Here is a 19,791-nt window from a genome sequence, read left to right on the forward strand (position 1 = left end):
TTTTGCTAGTCATATTACCTCAAGTTTTAGTTAATTTAGTGTCATATGAAAGGACAAGTTGTAAGAGATTGGTCATAGCAAAAACCCAATCATTATCTTTTAAAAATAGCACCTTTCCTCCTCAAAGCTCTTCAGGATGAACCCTATAATCAAAAGCTTGCTCTAACACATTCTGAAAGAACACTTCATCATTTTATTGTCTCTCTAAATAATTATCTAAACCATTAATACTGGGTACTTTACACGATTCTTTGCAATGTTAATTAACCTATGCTCCATGAACTTTTCTTCACATAGAATAGAGCCCATAAACATTGGTGGTATGTTGTGGAAAGAAACTGGCTCTGAAGTCATGTTCTTTTTTTCATGATTTAACCTTTGCTATGTATAACCTGTGTGACCTTGAATAAGGACCTTCTCCCCTTGTCACTCAGTTATATTATTTTATAAGGAGAGGGTTGGACTATAGGGTCAACCAACATAGAGTGCTTACATTGTGCCAGGTTGAATATTGTGCTAAAAGTTATCTTTTTCAGACCAAATCCCATGAGTCTATGACATTCATATCCAATTATAGACTGTTCTGGTCCTTTTAGGCCCTGTACTTCAACCATTGGAGAGGGTGGCTTTATATTGACTCAGATTTTGTTTCCAATGTGGAATTCTTCCTTCCACTTTGTGTTAAAAGTTCCCTAATCTCCCTCCCCCCCCCCCAGATAATTTGTTTTAGCATGCATTACAGGTCTCTTATCCTGAAACATATTTGTGAAATTAAACTCTGACTGGCAGAGTACAAGTCAAATTGACTAATTGATAGGAAATAATATATTTATCCAGAAAAGAAAATGAAAAATAAAGAAAGGGGGGAGAGGTTCTGAACCTGTGGACTCTCTCAGTATAATTGTCTTTGAAATCTTAGCTATACATTTTATTTTGGTCATAAAAAACCCAAACATTTTATTCTGAGAAGGGAAATCATATACTTTTCCAAACTATTAAAGGGATCCAAGACACAGAAAAGATTAGGGACTCTTGAAAGAGATTTAAATTTGATTATAGGGTCCACATTTATTGGCTGAGACAATTTAGGCAAGTTATATGACCTCCCTAAACCTCAGTATCCGCATCCATAAAATGAGAACATTTTGTTGGCTTTAAAAAAGTGCTAAATAAAATAATTTTGGTTCATTTTTATGTTATTTTTTCAACTGGGAGCAGGGTAGACTGAGAACAAGTGACATCTTCATATTGGTGGCTGTTACAAACTAGAAATGTCAGTGTTTCTTCCTTTCCTTATGAGCTTACCCTTCATCTACTTTTGTATACATTTTATATCTTGAAGAAATCTAAAATATAGCTTTATATATATTTTATTTAGTTACTTGTCACTTGCATTAGAACCTAGGGTTTGTCTTTGTATCAAAGGATACAATAAGCAAGTGAGAGTCTTTGTAAAGTCTGGGAAAATGTTAATGTCCTCTATACATGCTAGTTATTCGTCGTCATCATCAGTGCTATTATTACTATCCCCAGAGCTTAGAACAAGGCCAAGAACCCAGTAGGCGTTACATAAATGTTAGCTCTTGTTACTGTTATCATTCTTGCTATTGCCATCATCCGCAGTGCTGAGCGCAGGGCCCCAAACAAAGTAGGTGCTAAGCACGAACATTTCCCGGGTGCAAATACCCCTCGGGTGCAGCCCCAGACACGGATCCTCCCCCTCTCCGGAGGGGTGGCTGGAAGGGCTGGGGCGGGGTGACCCAGGCCGGCCCTCGGGCCCCGCCCGACGCGATCACTACACACCCACCAGGCACCCCCACTCCCCCGTCGCAAGCGAAAGGCCGGCCAAGAGTTGGCAGCGCCAGAGGCACATGCGCATTGGCCACTCAGAGCCGCGCAGACGCAGGCGCATAACCGTCTCCCGTCTCCCGTCCCTCCCCCCCCCCCCCCCCCCGCGTTCCGCCACGCTCGCCATGGCGGCCCCGCGGACCTCCCGCTAGCCCCGCCCCTCTGTGACGCGCCGGGGGTCACCTGACCCGGCTGCGGGGCTTCGGGGACAGAAGGGAAGTCGTTGCGGCCGGAGGGGCACCTCAGAAGCCTCTGTCTCCGTCTCCGCCGCCTCCTCCTCGGTCTCCGTCGCCCGAGCTCTTGCCGTCCCCGGGCCCGTCGGACCCGCTGAAACCCGCTCCCCCTCCCTGACCCTCCCCTGCCCCGCACGATGCCTTCGGAGAAGACCTTCAAGCAGCGCCGGACCTTTGGTAGGGCCCGCGGCCCCGGAGTCCCGGAGGCCTAGGGCGGAGGGGGAGGAACGGTGGGACCCCGGGCCCTGCTCAGTGCCAGTCAGCTGCCACCTCCCTGAGCTCCGGTCGCGGGGTCCCGACCCCTTCCGGGCCGGGGCTCCTTCCACCTTCGGAGCTTTTCCCTCGAAGTCTCGAATTTCCCGTCGCTGTCCCCTTCCCCTCCCCCTCCCCCAGCAACGGCCGTTTCCTTAGAGCTTGGAAGCTCGGGGGGACCCCAGGCCCAGGCTCCGCTGCCTTGGGAGGCTGGGGGTGTCACGGCTGGGCCGAGACCGAGCCTTGGAGGAGCTGCGGTAAGGCACTGAGGAGACGGAACGACCCCCGGGGGTTTGGTTGGGGTCGTCTCCCTCCCCGGGAAGGGCTAGTTTCATTCTTCGCTAGTTGATCCTTGGCTTGTGCTAGTTCGGGCCCCGGGGGAGGAAATAGGATCCACCGAAGTGGTGGGAGTTGTGTCGGATGGATGCAAGCCCTGGGGGCCTGGCGCTCTGCCCTGCCTTGCCGGGATGGGAAGTTGACAAAGGAAACCCTGCCGCGGGGTGTACGCGGTAACTGCCTGGGAAACCGGCCCCATCCCCGTACCCTTCTGGTTAGACCCGTGGGTCAAGGAGCGCCCTGGGACTTTGGGCCTGGAGGTGCTTCGTAATTCACTTCCTTTCCCCGTTTAGTGGCCGGGGGTGCAAGTTTGTTGGATATTAACGGTTCCGGTTTTCAGCTTACCCTCTCATATTTTGTGTGTTGATGGGGGGGTGCTGGACCTGGCATTTCTTTAGTCGGGGTGGGGAATACTTTGGCGAGCTCAGCATCCTCTGCAGTTTCGTTTTAGACAGTAACCTAGAAAGAAAAGTGTCAAACTCACCGCCGAAGTCTTCTACGTAATTGAGAAATTTCGAACAAAATAAATACAAATGCAATGCATTGTAGATGATGCCAATTTTGAGGCTTTCTGAATAATGCAGTCCCAGAGGCATCTGTTTCTGTTTGAATGACATCATTGGCTTAAAGATTGAGTGAAGTTAAGTGACTTTCCCATACTTACCCAGTCATGCCTTTTTGTTGGTGGTGATCAGGGTATCACTAACCCCTTCTTAGCTTGTGTTATGAGGACCATACAGAAAAACTGGGTAACAATTTTAAGAAACTTGCAAATTGGACTTTTAAGCAACTCTTAAGTACAGGATGGTTTGGACCGCTTATTTTTCAAACTTTTTACCAGGTTAAATTTTCAACAGGTAGTTTTGCTTCTTATAAATTCTTAAGTTTCCCTGGATCAATTAGTATCTTGATAATTTGACAGAAATATAATAAAGATTATCAATCTTTATCAATCTTTATGTTCCTAGGAGTAATAGCTGATTGAAATACTGTTGAGGTTGAAATAAGCCCATTGTTTTGTTCACTAGTTGTTACCTGCCAAAGGATGCTTTGTTGTGAAATCAAAATATGGTGGCTATTGTGTTGTTTTAAAACAAGAATCCTTAAACATAGGGCTGTGTTTTCTCTATGTGGCTGATATTCAGCTCCTATTTTTAGCGGGCCCATAGTAAACTTGTCATCCATACTAGTTTCCCTTCTGCAGATCTGACTGGAAGGAGAAATCTGGGTTTTAAAAATAGTCTTGATTACAGTGCATTGTTTGCTTTCTGCATATCCATGATAATAATGGGGGTGGGGTGGGGGGACACCAATGGTAGTTGGGTTTTCTTGAATAAGGCAATTTGTGCCATAATCTAGGGGCAGTGCTGAATATAAAATATATGTGGATACCTTATAACCACCTTAGATTGTAAACTCCTTTAAGAGCAAGGTGTTTTTTTTTCTTTGCCTTTGTATCCCCAGCACTTAGGATGGTTCTTGACCCCTGGTAGAAGCTTAATAAATGCTAGTTTCTGTCTGACCTTGAAAGTAACTTCTGATATAAGCAGCAACACCTATTCAGTGTTCTTTCAGCTCCACAAAGAAAGTGAATTTCAGTATGTAAACTTTTGGCTTCTATGGTTTTGAAGAGTCAAGAAAAAGCTCTGCATTCAGTTCATGATTGCAAGTCCTATTAATAAGCATTAAAATTTGTGCCTGGAGCACAAAACAAAACTTTATCTTCTAATTGTAGCCTGCCAACTCCTAAAAAGAGAATTGTGAGTTAGCATGGGTCCACTTTTGACTTCCTTTGTTAGAAGTTATCTTCATTGACCTTAATGAGCCATTACTTAGCACTTGGAAGAAATAATCTTCAACATGACAACTGGAGGAGATATAATCTGGTTTGGTTTAAAACCACTCCCCCCATAACTGCTCCATCCTTTATTATGACCTGTTCTGTTGGGGCCGAGAGTCTCATGCTAGAGATTCTTCTGATTGGAGCTGAAAACACCAGCAGTTCTTGGCTCTTAAATCTTTGTTTTCCTATTCTGTCAGCAACCTCAGTCACAGGTATTAAATTCATCCAGGACATCAGCCAAACAATTATCACTTCAACTCATACTGTCAAGAGAAGTCTTTTCAAGAGAAGTCTTTATTATTTACAAATCAGATCATTTTGAATGGAGCCTTACATATTAGGAGGCTGGAAAGCTTCTGTCCATTTGTAATAGACTTAGGTAATTTTGGACATCCTAAAATTTATTGACAGATGGAAATAAGTTGTATATATTTCTCTTTATTATAGCAGGTTTGTTCTGTGCCCCGAAGCCCCCTGCACTCCCCCCAGCTTTTATAAAGGTTCTTCTGTTGGAAGTATCAAATATCACTTAATGGTTAATGCTTTGTTTTAATCCCTAATAGTAAATTTGAATCCAAGGGCTGATAATTTTGTGGGATTCGTAGCATGTCAGGCTCAAAGTAAATTGATTCCTCAACTAGAGGAATCTTCTAGAGCATAATATTATGTGCAGACTACTGAACCCAATCCCATTGATTCATTTCCCTCACAAGTAGATGAATTTAATTCAGATAGGAAACTGGTGGACAGAATCCTTGATGTTCTTCACCTTTATGGCTAATCAGGTAGTAGAACTTAGGCAGAGATAGAGAACAAAAATTTCACTGTCAGCTCATGTATATTTGTTATTTTCAATGAATGTTACAAAATACACATTTTATTTGTTTTTTTTTTTAAACCTAAGGCAGAAGAGTGGTAAGGGCTAGGCAATGGGGGGTCAAGTGACTTGCCCAGGGTCACACAGCTGGGACGGATCTGAGGCTAGATTTGAACCCAGGACCTCCCATCTCTGGGCCTGACTCAATCCACTGAGCCACCCAGATACCCCCCCCCCCCAAACTACACATTTTAAACCACCCAAGGGTTTTGAATTAGTTGCCCGCTTATTAAATTGACATAAATTTGTATTTGGGGCCAACAGATTTGCATTGAATCACTACACTTACTGATACCTCCACTTTCTTCCATTATGTCCTGTTTTGCTTAGTACAGGTCAGATCCTAGTTTTGGTAAATTGGAAGTTCTTGGAAATATGGAGGCATATCCTAAACACACTTAAATGTCTGTATGTCAAGTAGGAAATCAGGGTTTTGGGTCCCTTAGGTGTAGAGTGAGATTACTGCCAAGACTAGTAAATAGGACTTGAACTTGAGCTATCACCCAGTCATATTCTGGACATATTTTCCTTCTGGCAAGTGACTTTTTAATAAACAAAATATTGGAAAACATGTTGTGTGGTACTAGTTGAAAGAGCCTTGGATTTGCTCTCAGAGAATCTGAGTTTGAATCTTGGCTCTTCCAGTTAATACCCATGTGACCTTGGAAAAGACTCATGTCATTTCCTAGATAAAATCAAGGGATTTGACTAGAGGATCTCTTAAGCTTTTTTCATGTTTAAATCAGTGACCCTAAAGAGAGAATCATACTTTGAAACTGTGGTGACATTGTTTTGTATAAATTACATTTATTTGCTAGGCAAGTTTGAAGGAAATTGGCATTGAATCCTTTGTGAAAGCAAGAAATCTTTGTAAAGTGAAACCAGTCTCTGATTTGTCTAAGGTAGTTTGGCTTTTTGAAAAGAATTGAGAGAAGCTGCATGTCCAACTGAAAAATACAGTTACAATGGATGGTTTGGCTGAATGTATATGTTTGGGATATTTTTATTAAATGAATCATTAATTTGTAGAACAGTTTCTACTTGCAGAAAAATCATGCCTAGTCTGCAAAGGTTCTATTGAAAGCCAAAAGAAAAACCTGACTGTAAAGGGGGCAGCATGTGCTCTCTTAGGCCCATTTCCTGATTTAATTTAGAGCTATTTTGATTACATTTCTGCCCCGGACAGTCTTAGTTTTGTTGCTGATCTAGCCTTTGATTGATAAAGATAAGTGAGTCAGGGCTGGTGAATTCCTAGTGTTGTTTCTCTTGTCTTCTTGAAGTAAGTCATTTGTGTCAAATGTAGATTAGTTATTTATGCCTCTTTCCTTGCTAGTATTACAAAGTAATAAACTTTCAGCATGCCATTTGTAACCCCATGGAAAATTCAGATGTACAGCCCTAACATAAAAATGTGAGATTTAAAAATGTTTGAAAGAATACATCCACAGTCCCTACTTTCTCTTCTAACAACAACCACCAACACCCCCTTCTTCTCCCCCTCCCCCTCCCAGCAGCCTCTTATAACCATTTAGAAATTATTGGATACTTTTAAGCGAGACTTGTGAGTTCAGAATGGAGGCTGGAGAGTACTGAGACATCCTAGGCCACAGGAACCTAGCTTTGGAGGCAGGCCAACTCCCAGGTAACTTTGGCTTCCTTGACCCATAAGAATCTTTGTTTTCAGTCTCCCCTCCCCCCAAATTCTAACAATTTGAGATTTATGGGGATAAACAACATCCTTTTAAGTCCCTTTCAGAGAATTAAGGAACTGTCAGCCATTTAGACATTGGATTAGTAGGACAGCAATTTGATTACTTAATTTGGGAGGTAGGACCTTTGAGGAAGATGGAAAATTGGTCATTTTGGAGTTGGAATATGCTGAAGGAGGCCAGAGATGGGGAAGGATGCCAAATATAGACTGCCTCTATTTTATTCTGCCTCTTTTAAAATGGGCATGTGTGTGTGTGTGTGGGGGGTACTTTTCCTCTTGTATATCTTGGCCTCTTAAGTCAAGGACCAAAAATACAGATTAGTAGTATTACTATTATGCCTTAGCTGTATTTTGAATTAAAAGATTTTTGTGAGCTAGCCTAGTATTTGGAATATAGTGCACTTTAAATCCCAGGGGATTTGGGAACTTTGGAAGCTTTTGGAAAAGAATCCATTTGTAAATTGGGTTGCTTGTACAGTGTAAAAAAGTAAATTGAAAATGGTAATAAGATTTTTTAGGAGATTTCCATGATAAATGCTATCTTGAGTCCAGTGCTTTTTTCTTTTTTTTTTTAACTGCTTACCTTCTGTCTTGGAACCAGTACTGTGTATTGGTTCCAAGGCAGAAGAGGGGTGAGGGCTAGGCAATAGGGTTAAGTGACTTGCCCAGGGTCACACAGTTGGGAAGTGTCTGAGGCCAAATTTGAACCCAGGAACCTCCTGTCTCTAGGCCTGACTCTCAATCCACTGAGCTACCCAGCTGCCCCCTTTTTTCTATCTAAATGCTACTTTAAAGGTGGTTGCTCTCTAAGCTTGGACATTGTTTCTGAGATCAGAGCTTACATTTTTATTTCTACTCTATTGCTTAGCACAAAGTGGAAGACATAGTAGGAGTAAAAATACTTGACTAAGATTGAGGAAACTGCACATTTTGTTTTGGCCTCTGACTTAATTTACTTTATTTAAAATTCAGGCATTGATTGGCTTCTTCATTTATACCTTCCTTGCTTTTCTTAAAAGTTTTGCTTGTTTTCTTAAAAGATTATTAAAACTAGAAATAGCAGGTGGAAATTTCTTTGAACTTCCTATGAAACTTGGAGTGAATTTTTCTAGAGACAGGATTTGCCATAGTTGTTTGCTGGAAGATGCTACAAGGAGATCTGGTTCTTAGGGTTTGGATGGCATCTTTCTTTGGGCCCAACCTTTGGAGGATAGTAAACTTGGCTTCTCCTTTGATTTTGCTTCACCTGCATTGGGTCACCTTAGATGACCATCTCTCCATATGTCAGATGTGTGGGTAGTTTGAATAGGAAGGATTTTGGCCACTGCCATTGCACAGAACAGAACACTGAATTTCAAGACTAGGACATTTGAGGGTAGAATTAAAGTTTATCTCTATACCTTAATTGTGATAGTAAGTTCTAATGATTTTTATTTCTTTTCGCAGAACAAAGAGTAGAAGATGTGAGACTTATTCGAGAGCAGCATCCTACCAAGATACCGGTAGGTTGGGTGTTTGCTTAACAAGGAAAGAATGCTTTTGCAAGTTGTGGTTCAAATAGAACTTGTCATCATGGACTTATGTGTTTTGACATTTTAATATTTCAGTTGTAATTTTTTAATTTTTAGAGAATCTCTTTTTTGGACTTGAACTTCCTGAACAGTTTTTTAACTTGTTCTCAGTAAGAAAAATCTTCTATTGTCTATTCTAAAAATATTCTATTTCCTTTTAGGAAAGCTAGAGAAGGTGGCATTTATTCTGTGAATTCTAACATTGGGTTTCTCACTGTGGCACACAGTAAAACAACATCTTACGCCTGGCTAGGGGTCCACAAATTCTACCTGGACTACTTTCCCTACTACAGCTGTGCTCACAAGACAAAAACTATCAACAGTTCTTTGGGACAGTATCCTATGTCCTGTTGAACCTTGATTGCTTTATTGATTTGTTTCAAGCAGCAAGAGGGCTGGGGAGAAGGGGGGATAGAGAGGGAATTTTGATAGACTGATCCCTATCAACATTCTGTCCAATGAATTTTAGCCTTTTCCTTTTGTGTTGTCTATGAACCTCCCCCAATAAATTCTACCTTTAATTATTTTGGATTAATTTGCAGACTGAGAGGATCTTTATAGTCATCCTTGCCTCCCAGGTCTTATTTTTAGTAATTATTAAGACTGAGAGAAAGAATTGGTATATTAGATTGCTGGGCCACTTGTTAGTGATCTTTTAAAGGATTATGGTGAACAGAATTGGAAAAAAGATAACTATTACCCTGACCCTGGACAAAAGGGGAAGAAAAGAGCCTGCAAACTCTGTTATAGGATGTGAGCTCCTTGAAGGCAGAGAATCTAATTTTTTGTCTTTGTATCCTCAAATCATACTAGTAAGTAGGTGCTGAATCATCAGTCTTTGTTGATGGATGTGTACTCCATTGAGCTTGACTTTGATTCTTCTGATTCTTCGAATAGTGGCTAAAGATGCTATTAAAAGGAGTAGTGCTTGTGAACAGCATCATCCAGGATACGTAATCACAGACTAGACTCATGTCCTTTTTTGGACAGGTTTGCTAAATTGGCAGATTAGGGCTAATATACATTAATTATTGGAAATAGAATCCACCTGACACTGAAAAGTGTGTGACACTATTTCCTTGATTTGGTCATGGTCCCATGGTCCAAAATTTTAAGTTTTATTCCCCTGACTCAGGATGTTCCCTTTCCATTGGAGCTCTCTCTTCCCATGATGCCATGAAATGGACTTTTGGTCCTTGACTTGATTTTAGATTCTGGGGGAAAAAAACCTGATTATTTTGCTTTTTTCTTCTGGCTTAAGTGCAGGAACTGTTTATTAAAAAAAAAACAAAACTAGATAGATGCATCAGGAGGAAATGGCTTTGAGCAGTCTGTCACTTGGTAGTGAATGGATTCTTCTAGAGATAAGACTGGCCATGGCTACTTGCCCAAATATAGAAATTGGCTATTCCTTAAAGTTTAGATACTGTTGCTCTTTCCTCCTGTCTGCTTCTCCTGAGTCTGGGGCCTTAGATCTGGACCTTCTCAACTCCTTCATATGCCAAATGTACAGGTATACAGTATATATATAGTCTTACTCATTATTTGACTTAGCTTAAGCCTTGACAAATATCCATATGTTCTGCCTTTGACAATAAACTAGGAAACAGATGTGCTGTTACAGGCATTAGTTTCACAAAGCTATAAACATAGAAAGCACTTTTTGACATTATCACAACAGTACTGCAGTTTTCTTTTTAAAAACATCTTTTCTATATCTTTTTTCCCCCTCTAGGTGATAATAGAAAGATACAAGGGCGAAAAACAACTTCCTGTACTGGATAAAACCAAATTCCTTGTACCAGATCATGTCAACATGAGTGAGCTAATCAAAATAATTAGGTATTCAGTAATCCATTTACATATTTTATATGCTAGATGTTAAGATTCAAATAAGGGCTCTCACTAGTTTTCTGACTAGATATTCCCAGCATCTTAATGTTCACAAAGTTATTTTAATTTTTAAAATTTTGACAGGATGAGGGAAAAAAGTAGTAGTTAGGCATAGGCTTATTGGCTCTGAGCACTTTTCTGTGTATAGTCAATCCTAGGACTAAAAGTGTGGGAAATTACATCCTAGGTTTAACAGATAACCAAGAATTGACTAGCTTTGGGCCACAAAATGTCTTTTAGTCTGTAGGTGCAGTGTTTCTGGGTTTCTCCCAAGCTCTCAAACAGAATCAATTCTGCCCATTTAGCATCTGAGGAAACAGCTGAAATTTAAAAGTATTTTAACTGGAAGAAGTGGTACTAAACTCAAATAGAAAGGAATGGGCAATAATCTTGTGGGCTGCATACTGACTTAATTTTGAAATGTATTTTTGTTTCCCAATTAGATTTTAATCTGATTTGGAGCCACATTGGTTTGGGATTATTATGGGGGCACATGTTTGACACCTCATTTAGAGGACCCAGACTTAAGTTACCTAAAGGCCCTGAAAATTCTTATTGCTTAAATCAGTCTTCTTGTTTTTCAATAGAAGGCGCCTACAGCTGAATGCTAATCAAGCTTTCTTCCTATTGGTGAATGGACACAGCATGGTGAGCGTTTCAACACCTATTTCTGAAGTGTACGAAAGCGAGAAGGATGAAGATGGTTTCTTGTATATGGTATATGCCTCTCAGGAGACATTTGGAAAGAAATCTTCAGTGTAAGACCTAGTACAAAGCTTCTATTCTAGAATTTTTTAAGCCCTCACCCAGGAAAAAAAAAGGGATGTTACCAACTGAGATTGATCAGTTCATCTAATCACAGATCACCAAAATAGTAGTATTACCACCTTAGGGGTTTTTAAGTAAGTTGTCTTCTTGTATTACATGCATATATAATATGTAATAATACATGTTCAGTTCCAAAAGCATATACAATACAGCTTTGGAAAACTCCTATTTCATCTAGGATATCTTGTTTTTTAAAGTTTTAGATTTAGAAACATACCTTGCATTCTAAGTTGCCAATAAAATGGACATTTGAATTGCTGTAGTGACTTTTTTTTAAAATAGGAATTTCAATTCCAGTGGTAACCTTTAAGCATTTAGTGAAACAATAAATTCTTTGTTCATGGAAACTAATTTTGGTAGGAAGGTTTCTCTTTAAGTGTATCTTTAAGTAGGCTTGTCAAATGTCATATCTATTTTTTTAAAGTCCATTTACCATCAGTGGTTGCAGCAAAACAGGGTAAATGGGGGGCAAAAAGTCTAGCTTATTCTGGAATCAAAGCATAGATTCCAACTTACTAAACCACCAATGTTCTTGCTGTCACTTATTTGTTTTCTATAATAGTTATACAGAGAAACACCATGGATTTTATAAGTGAATGATTTCTTTTAAATGCTTGGCTTCCAAAAAGTTCCTGAGAACAGAGGGATGGCTTTTCTTATATTATGGATTTGCTCTGATTTAGAGACTCTCAAACCAGTGACTATTAAACATTTGCACCAGAATAAGTCTCTTCTGATGCATTGTTAGAAACTGTATCATCCTAGAACTTTGGAGCATTAAAATTCATTTTGCACTCCCTTGCACCTTTTGGGTTAAGTCTGTAGTCAACTGATTTGTTATGTTTCAAGTGGAAAAGTAATTGCTTCACTAAAATACTTTATTAAAATTTTAACTGTAAGCATACTTCATCTATCACTGTTAATCATAAAAACACCTCCAACCAGTTTACGTGCATGTCATTTTGTAAAGGAGAATGTAGCAAAGAGGGTAAAGCTGCTTTCAACAACGTTTGTCAGTTTATTTAATATCTTGAATAAAGGACTTTTAACTGCTTCCTGCTACCTGCATAGGATTGACAACTTTTTTTTTATGGAGTGTCACAGAAAGCTCATTGTCACACCACTTGGACTAAAATATGTATGTAGCAGATGAGCTAAAATTAATTACCCTTGTGTATTTAGATGTGTGTGAAATATCTACAACTGTTAGTGAAAGTTATTTACTATAATGGAGAAAAGCAATATTCCTGCATCTTGGCACTATAGTTAATAAATGTATACAACTTGTTTGCCTATGTTCACTTTCTGCATGCATCTGTCCATAGTGCTAAATTTTCATGAGTGTATTTTTACTGCATTGTAAAATTCTTAATCAACCTGTCTCGTTAGGTTGTATAAGATGTTCATGTTTAATGCAACACCTGACATCAATCTTGTAATTGCTGTGTGATCAGTAAGGTTCTGTAAGACATGTTGCTTTTTTAATTTAATACAGTGCGGATAGGGATGAATTATCCCAAATTAACCTGAGTGGTAGTTTTTATTTCTAGGATATTGAAAATGAGTAAATTTTTGACCTGGCAAACAATTCAAGACTCAAGCTAATGTAAAGGAATTAATTTTTGTGATAACTATACTTTTTGAAGTACTCTACAATATACTGTCCAAAATGTATTTTCAACAAATATGTAAAGAGTACCAGAGATCTTTCCACATATTTTAATCCCCTTTGAGATGGATGCATGGAATAAACACTTGAGAACTAAAAATATCAAGAAATCACCAGAGTTTATGGAATAGCAAAGCTACTGACCCTTGTGATATGAAATGGGGATGCCGTTAATATGGGTACCTGGAAAAAAAAAGTGAGGAGCACTACCACTGCTTTTATTCCCTTAAGTTCAAAGGAGAAAGTGGTCCAAGGAGATCAGTAGAAAATCTGGCACAGGTTTTAGTAACCTAGCAGGACACAGCATTTTCTAAAGATCAATAGAAAGGTAAAAACTAGTTTTAGTTCAGTCTTAAATGAGCCCAAAAATTGTCCCTCAAAGGTTAGGCTCAGGGATGGGAGTGAGCCTCCTGACCACACTGAGCTTGGCTATCCATAGTAGACAGTCACTGGTTGGAAAATACACACTGGATTCCATACTGATGGTACCCCATATATTATATGTTTTAATATTCCTGTCCCATTCTAGGTAAGCTCTTGAAATCTGTCTGGCCCTTTGCTAGGCATTTCTTAGGAATATTGTTAGTCCTGGGAAGAGACCTTAAGTCTATAAAAGTGGCTCTAGACTTGAAATCCAGGCTTTCCTTTTTTCATAGTTACTAAGAGTTTTCTGATGGACATTTACCAAATACACTTCAGTAGGATTTAAGACCTGTTTGTTAGGGTAAAAATTCCAAGGTTTTCAAGGGTTGTTTTTTTTTTTAACACTGCTTCCCAGAAAACTTGTCTTGGCCAATAAAATAGTCCATCTTCACAAAACTGGAGGTCAAACCCTTCTTCCAGTAATGTGTATTCTTTAGGGACTAAAGCAGTTACAATAGACATTATGGGAACAAGCATATGGGCAAGGGGAAGGAGAATGAAGGTATATCAGTGGTATGATTCATGTCACATATGGCTTTGCCTCAAGGCAAGAGACCTTTTTCACACTGGCCTTAGCATTCTAGGTCAGCTAGAGTGATAATTAAGCCAATATGTGTATCCCTAGATTTCAAAGACATTCATAAAGATATTTTCTCTACTAAGCAACTCTTGAAAATTTAATGCCAGTTAAAATTACCATTCCATATGCATATGTGAGGAAGGAAACTTGTTTGTAGTCAATGACCTGAAGACTTTCTGAAAACATCTTTTCTCAAAATGACAAGACCTAATTCAATGGCACACTAAGCCTGTTTTTAATTTTTATTTTCAGTACATTAAATTTACTCATAAAAACATTCTAAAAATGTACAATTTTTCCTTTTTAACAAAGTATAATAAAACATAAAAACCCCAATAACAGAATACTTGACATTTACAATTCAAAATCAAATTAGCAGAATATTAAATATTTACAAAACTATATTTTTTAAAAATATTTATAAAGTTACATGCATTTTGTAGAATTGTGACAAAATAATGGCTCAAAAATGGGAGAATTTTCCTTCATTCCTAACATAAAATTATGTCCGAGAGTCTGAAGTTTAACTTGTACTTGAGTACATAAGATTTGCTTTCACATTCAGTACCAAATGCCTTTTTGCTATTTGTATATGAACTTATAAACATGTAGAAAATTTGACGAGGGCTTGTTAATACACATTTATGTGGTTATATCTGGGGGTTGATTACCTTTGCCCCTTTCCCTCAAAGTTAATATTGTAGTAACATTTACCTTTGGCCTCAACCAGCACAGTATATATACATACCTATATACATACACACACATATGTATATATGTGTATATATGTGTATATTAATATTGCAAGTGTTAAACAGTTCAATATGTTCATTTTCATTAAGACCCTTGGGATTTTTTTTTTTTTTTTAACAATTAAGCCTTCTTTCAGAATCCATGGCTTTCAATGTAAACTATTTGATTTGTTCTTTGGGACTAATCCACAGTGAACAACTATGGACAACAAAACTCACTTATGCACAAAGATTATTTTTCTTGGTGAAAGTTGAGCAGGGGTATTCTTCCCCTAATAATTAAGACTTTCCAACATATTAATGGCACCAGTTATCAGTATGTAGAACTAGCAAGGCCCAAAAAAAAAAAGCCACTTAGGCATCAGGAAGGACAACAAAATGGCAGGGAACTATTCACAACCAAATTTTTGGCAGGTGCTTGATAGTATTCTACTAAAGTTATAAAAATTAAGATTGGAAGCCTATATACTGTGCTCAGAAAGATTAATGATTTGATATAGCTGATATTCTGGTAAAGTTACTACTACTGTGCCTTAATACATATAATTTGTAGTGTAAATGAACCATGTTGACCTCTTGCAATAAAGGATCTAAAGTTCTAAATATTTAATAAAAAATACTGAACCTATTGCCTTCTATTAACAAACTGACTCCTAAAATCTTTTGTAGGTTATAGACAATGCTGGTTTTATTCCCAATATTTCTAATCAAGGTTTTTTTTTGTTTTTGCCTTTTATAGAATTTGAAGAAGTGCTAGCTCCCATGTACTTAGTACTCCTCAATAACTAGAAAGTTTAACACTTTCCAGGTTTCTATACTACAATGAATTTAAAGTTAGAACATAAGGTAGTTAACTGTTCTTCCTTAAAAAAAAAAGTATTTAAATAGTTGTTTTAATCCCACACTGTATTCTACTTCAACCTGTACATTCCACTACCCCCTCCCCCTTGCTTCTTGAAGCAGAAAAGAGTCAGGGTAGGGTGGGGTGGGGTAGTGGTGCGTGAAGCTTCTTTAATACATGACAGACATACACAAAGAAGTGGGCATTACCACTACCTACCTGGTTGTTTCAGCCACTCTGAGATTGAGACCACAATTTAAAGCAAGATACTAAGAACTTGAAAGGGTTAAAGATGTTCTAAATAAGTAACTAAGGACTCTTGATGAGATGCAAAAATGTTGTATGGACTTCTCTATTTTTGGCTTCTTGATAGAAATTCAATCGTAATACTGCTGGCAAATACTCTGAAGCCATATAACTTGGTAATTTATTTGCTTTGGGAAAGCTCTCAAATACTGGCATTTCAACCATTTCTATTCTTTGTTTACTCCTGAAATTTTCTTGAACACATATAAATGTCCTCATCTGACACAATATGCCATAAAAACCCATTTTAAAACACAAGATTATCTTTTAACTTGGCTATTGAACCAGTTTGGAAAACTCCAAACAATATGAGCTGCTCAACTTCTCAATTTTATAATTTCAAATCAAATAGTTTTTGTTTTAATTTTTAAAGAATTGAATTATACTTAAATATATTGATTAATATGTACCAAACAAGTCAGAAGGGTAACAGACACTTAACTCCCCAATATTGTCCACTAAAACAAAATACAATTTACATAAATGAACATTTTTTTTTGCTATTTGAGACAGTTTTCAACAATGACACTGTTGAAAATAGGGTTTACTTAAATACAATTTAAAGTATGTTTTAAAAAAACAAAAACGTTAAAAGTTTGGCTTCCAGCACACATCCAGGCCACTTGTAAAAGGCCCTCAAAAATATTAAAATCGTAAACATCATTGAAAACTCATGTCTTCCTTTAACATAGTATATATATAGCATGACAAAGTTGTTCCTACTGTCTAGAACTCTTTAAGGCAAAGTTGCATTGTGTCAGTTCTCATCACTTGAATGGTTTTTAAGTTTTAAATTTTCCCAAGAGATCCAATGAAACATCCTCAAAATCATTAGCAAACCTCACAATTACTTCAATACTGTAATACTGTGTATCATAAATAGAGCTGAAAATACAGAGGTCTGTAGCTTCTACATTGCATAGAAATAAGAAATTAATAAAATCTTGTATGTACTATTTTTCACAGATTCAAATAACCTTTTTTGCTTTGGTTTCCATGAAGCTGGGAAACTGACCTCCAAAAATTTGAAGCAAGTGTAGTATCACTGCCATTTCCTATTACAATGCCTCTACATTGGAACCACTTCTACATTGTTCTGCTTTTGGCCTGAGGCTGAAATCCCAATTTCAGAATGGGCCGAACATTTAAAAATTTTCATAAATACTTGATGGAAACCCCCTGGATGACATTGCTTTGCCTTCTCAGTACATATTGGCGGTAGAGGTTTTTAAGCATTTAAGTCATATTTTAGCAGAAAATTACCTTTGTTCTCTAATCCCTGGCTTTCAAACCAAGTGTTACCATTCCAATGACAAAAATTTAGGAATCCATGGTGAATATAGTATTTCTCCACCGTGACAAAATTATGTGCATTTTGTGGGGCCTCCTTCCAAGTCTTATATCAATTCTCAAATGACAAGTTCTAGGTAGCAAACAGAATTAACTAGTTTAAAGTAACAAAAGAGGTTGACAGGAAAACTTTAAAAGTCTTTTTGCTCATTAATTACGAAATTGTATTATTGTTGAAATTTCTGTCTCAACACCTCTGAATCCTTTAGCAGTAAGCCTTGGGGTAGAAGTCAGCATTACATAAAATAACGGCTTGCAAAAAGTCTGCTAACAGTGTTCAGCATCAGGTTGGTTTCAAACTCATTTACAAAAGTAGTGTAGTTAATATGTCTCTGAAAGATGTTGTCCACGTCTAATAGGAACAGGACTCAATGCTGTTTAATGTGTTAGGAAAAAAATAGGTGTTCTAGAGCCATTATGACCCCGACGTCTCTGGGACTTGGACCCTTAGAAATTAAGTTCATTTTGCTGCTGGTCAGCGGTTTCTACCTAATAAGTGTTGACAGTGTACATTTATAAACAGAAAAAGGACTGAAACTGCCACACATGTTTTACAGAGGGAAAGGAGAAAATAAGATTGCTTTATTTGTGTAGTCGGCCATGTTAGCCTGCTGGTGCCAATTCTTTAAGTGTGGGTCGTCTCTGTCTCTTGCACTGGTCTCAGAAAACATTGTCTACCAGAACTGCAGAGATTTTAAATCATTTTACATTCTTCTGTAGTGCAATCCTTAAAAATCCCAGAGATTAGTGCCTGACCACTTTAGGAAAAAAAAAAGTAGACATTTTACCTAGCCCAGGGGTGTCAGAGTCCGACTGGCGAAACTCCACTTTGAAAACTTCAACCTCCGGCTCTCAATTCAGATCACACGTAGCTGCCCTGGAATTATGTTTCAGCCTAGAAGGACCAATTACGGCAATGCTCTTCAGTAAATGTGACTTTTTTTTTTTTGCATTGCAACAAAGAATGTAGGTGGCAAACTTCACCAACCATCTGTGATACCCACTAGGCAAGTCCTGACATCAAGCTCCAAACTAGGATTTTGGCAATCAATAAAATTGGGTATGATGCACCCCTAAGCTAGATTTTTTTTTTCTATCCAGTCTAGTAAAGTAAAGCACCTTTGGATTAAAAATATTAAGCTCAACAGCAACTAGACTTCTCAGTTTTGTATTTAATTTTCCTTATGTCTCCATGGCTTAATAGTGTTCTGTTGCCAGAGAAAAATATCAATCTGTGGAGTCCAGACTTTCTGCTGGAGGGGCATATTTCAACCTAAAAGTACCTGGAGAGAGGGGGAAAAAAAAAGGGTCAAATTTGAATCACTGCATGATTATCACAACCAAATGATCTGTCAAAATGTAGTTGCACAGCAGCCAAGCTCCTCACCTTGGTGCTGGGGAGCGGTATCTATCACTTGGTCCCACCAAAAAAAAATTGTGGATTTAATTTTTATGAATTTATAAAATCAAAACCTTTTAATAATGTTGAACAAGGCAAAACAGCTGCTTCTACCCTCATATTTCAATAAAGTTTTTTTCCCTGACGTTTAGGAAAGATTCTCATATCTGGTATTGGTCTTTTTAGATATCCAACTGATTAATTCTGGCACTTTGGAGAATCCTTCAAAATACTTAGCTAAAATGCAAACAAGGCCTGATAAAATTAAAAATATTTTTCATGTTTACTGATCTAGGAAAAACTGCATGCACATAGCTCTATAAAACCAACTCCGTGATCACAGGGGTTTAGGATATAGGTTAGGGTATACTACTGTAACCAAATGGCAATGGACTCCTTTAACTTTTCATAGAAATGACTAAAACACAGAGAACTAAATTGGGTTAAGATTGAGCTCCTTTCATTTTTTTTGTTCTCTGGTAAAATTAACTATAGTCAGAAAAAGCAGACTGCTAGAAGAATGGATGAGGAACCCAGGGAAAAATATGAAGAAACTTCAAAATGGGCCACATGAAAAAAAAAATTAAGCCCCACATTAAAAAAAAAGTTTTAAAGAGAAAATGTTTTATTAATCAATTTTAAAGATTAAGAATCATGGAATTTTAGAGCTCAATGGGGCATTAGAGATCATCTTAATCCAAATGTCTCATTTATAGATGAGGAAACAGGCCCAGAAGGAAAGTGACTTGCCCAAGGTTATACAGTGAATTAGAAGCAGAACTGGGACTAGAACCCATGTCTTCTGACTTCTCAGTCCAATGAACTGTTCCCACTAAAAAAGAACATAAAACTTAATAAATACATCAGAACTATGTCATTTGTCTTCGTGGGTAGATGAAAGAGACAGAGAGAGGAAATGGGAACTGAGAGTGAAAGAGACCTACAAGGAAAGGGAGACATACACACACCAACACATGGAAACTAAGATCCACAGATTACTAGAACTGGAAATCACTGCAGAGATTCATGTCCTAACTTGTTATAGAGGGGAAGGCAACTGACTTGTCTCACACAATGAA

General features: G+C 38.1%; 2 protein-coding genes across 3 annotated transcripts in view; one reads left to right on the forward strand and one right to left on the reverse strand.

Moving 5' to 3' along the window:
* Positions 1-1,878: 1,878 nt before the first annotated feature.
* On the forward strand, positions 1,879-12,917 carry MAP1LC3B (microtubule associated protein 1 light chain 3 beta). Its single transcript, XM_001366038.5, has 4 exons — positions 1,879-2,258; positions 8,547-8,602; positions 10,407-10,513; positions 11,152-12,917. The coding sequence occupies exons 1-4, from the start codon at positions 2,219-2,221 to the stop codon at positions 11,324-11,326; spliced, it is 378 nt and encodes a 125-aa protein (XP_001366075.1). The 5' UTR covers positions 1,879-2,218; the 3' UTR covers positions 11,327-12,917.
* Positions 12,918-14,275: 1,358 nt separating this feature from the next.
* Positions 14,276-19,791, reverse strand: part of ZCCHC14 (zinc finger CCHC-type containing 14) — a 135,494-nt gene continuing 129,978 nt past the window's right edge. Inside the window, exon 13 of one of the 2 annotated variants that reach the window (XM_056810568.1) lies at positions 14,276-18,208. In XM_056810568.1, the coding sequence (XP_056666546.1) occupies positions 18,204-18,208 (5 nt within the window). In that variant the 3' untranslated portion in view covers positions 14,276-18,203. Of the gene's footprint in view, positions 18,597-19,791 lie in introns of both variants that reach the window. The other variant, XM_007477271.3, reaches the window with a different exon arrangement.

The sequence above is a fragment of the Monodelphis domestica genome, chromosome 1, assembly GCF_027887165.1.
Source record: "Monodelphis domestica isolate mMonDom1 chromosome 1, mMonDom1.pri, whole genome shotgun sequence".
NCBI classification, from domain to species: domain Eukaryota; kingdom Metazoa; phylum Chordata; class Mammalia; order Didelphimorphia; family Didelphidae; genus Monodelphis; species Monodelphis domestica.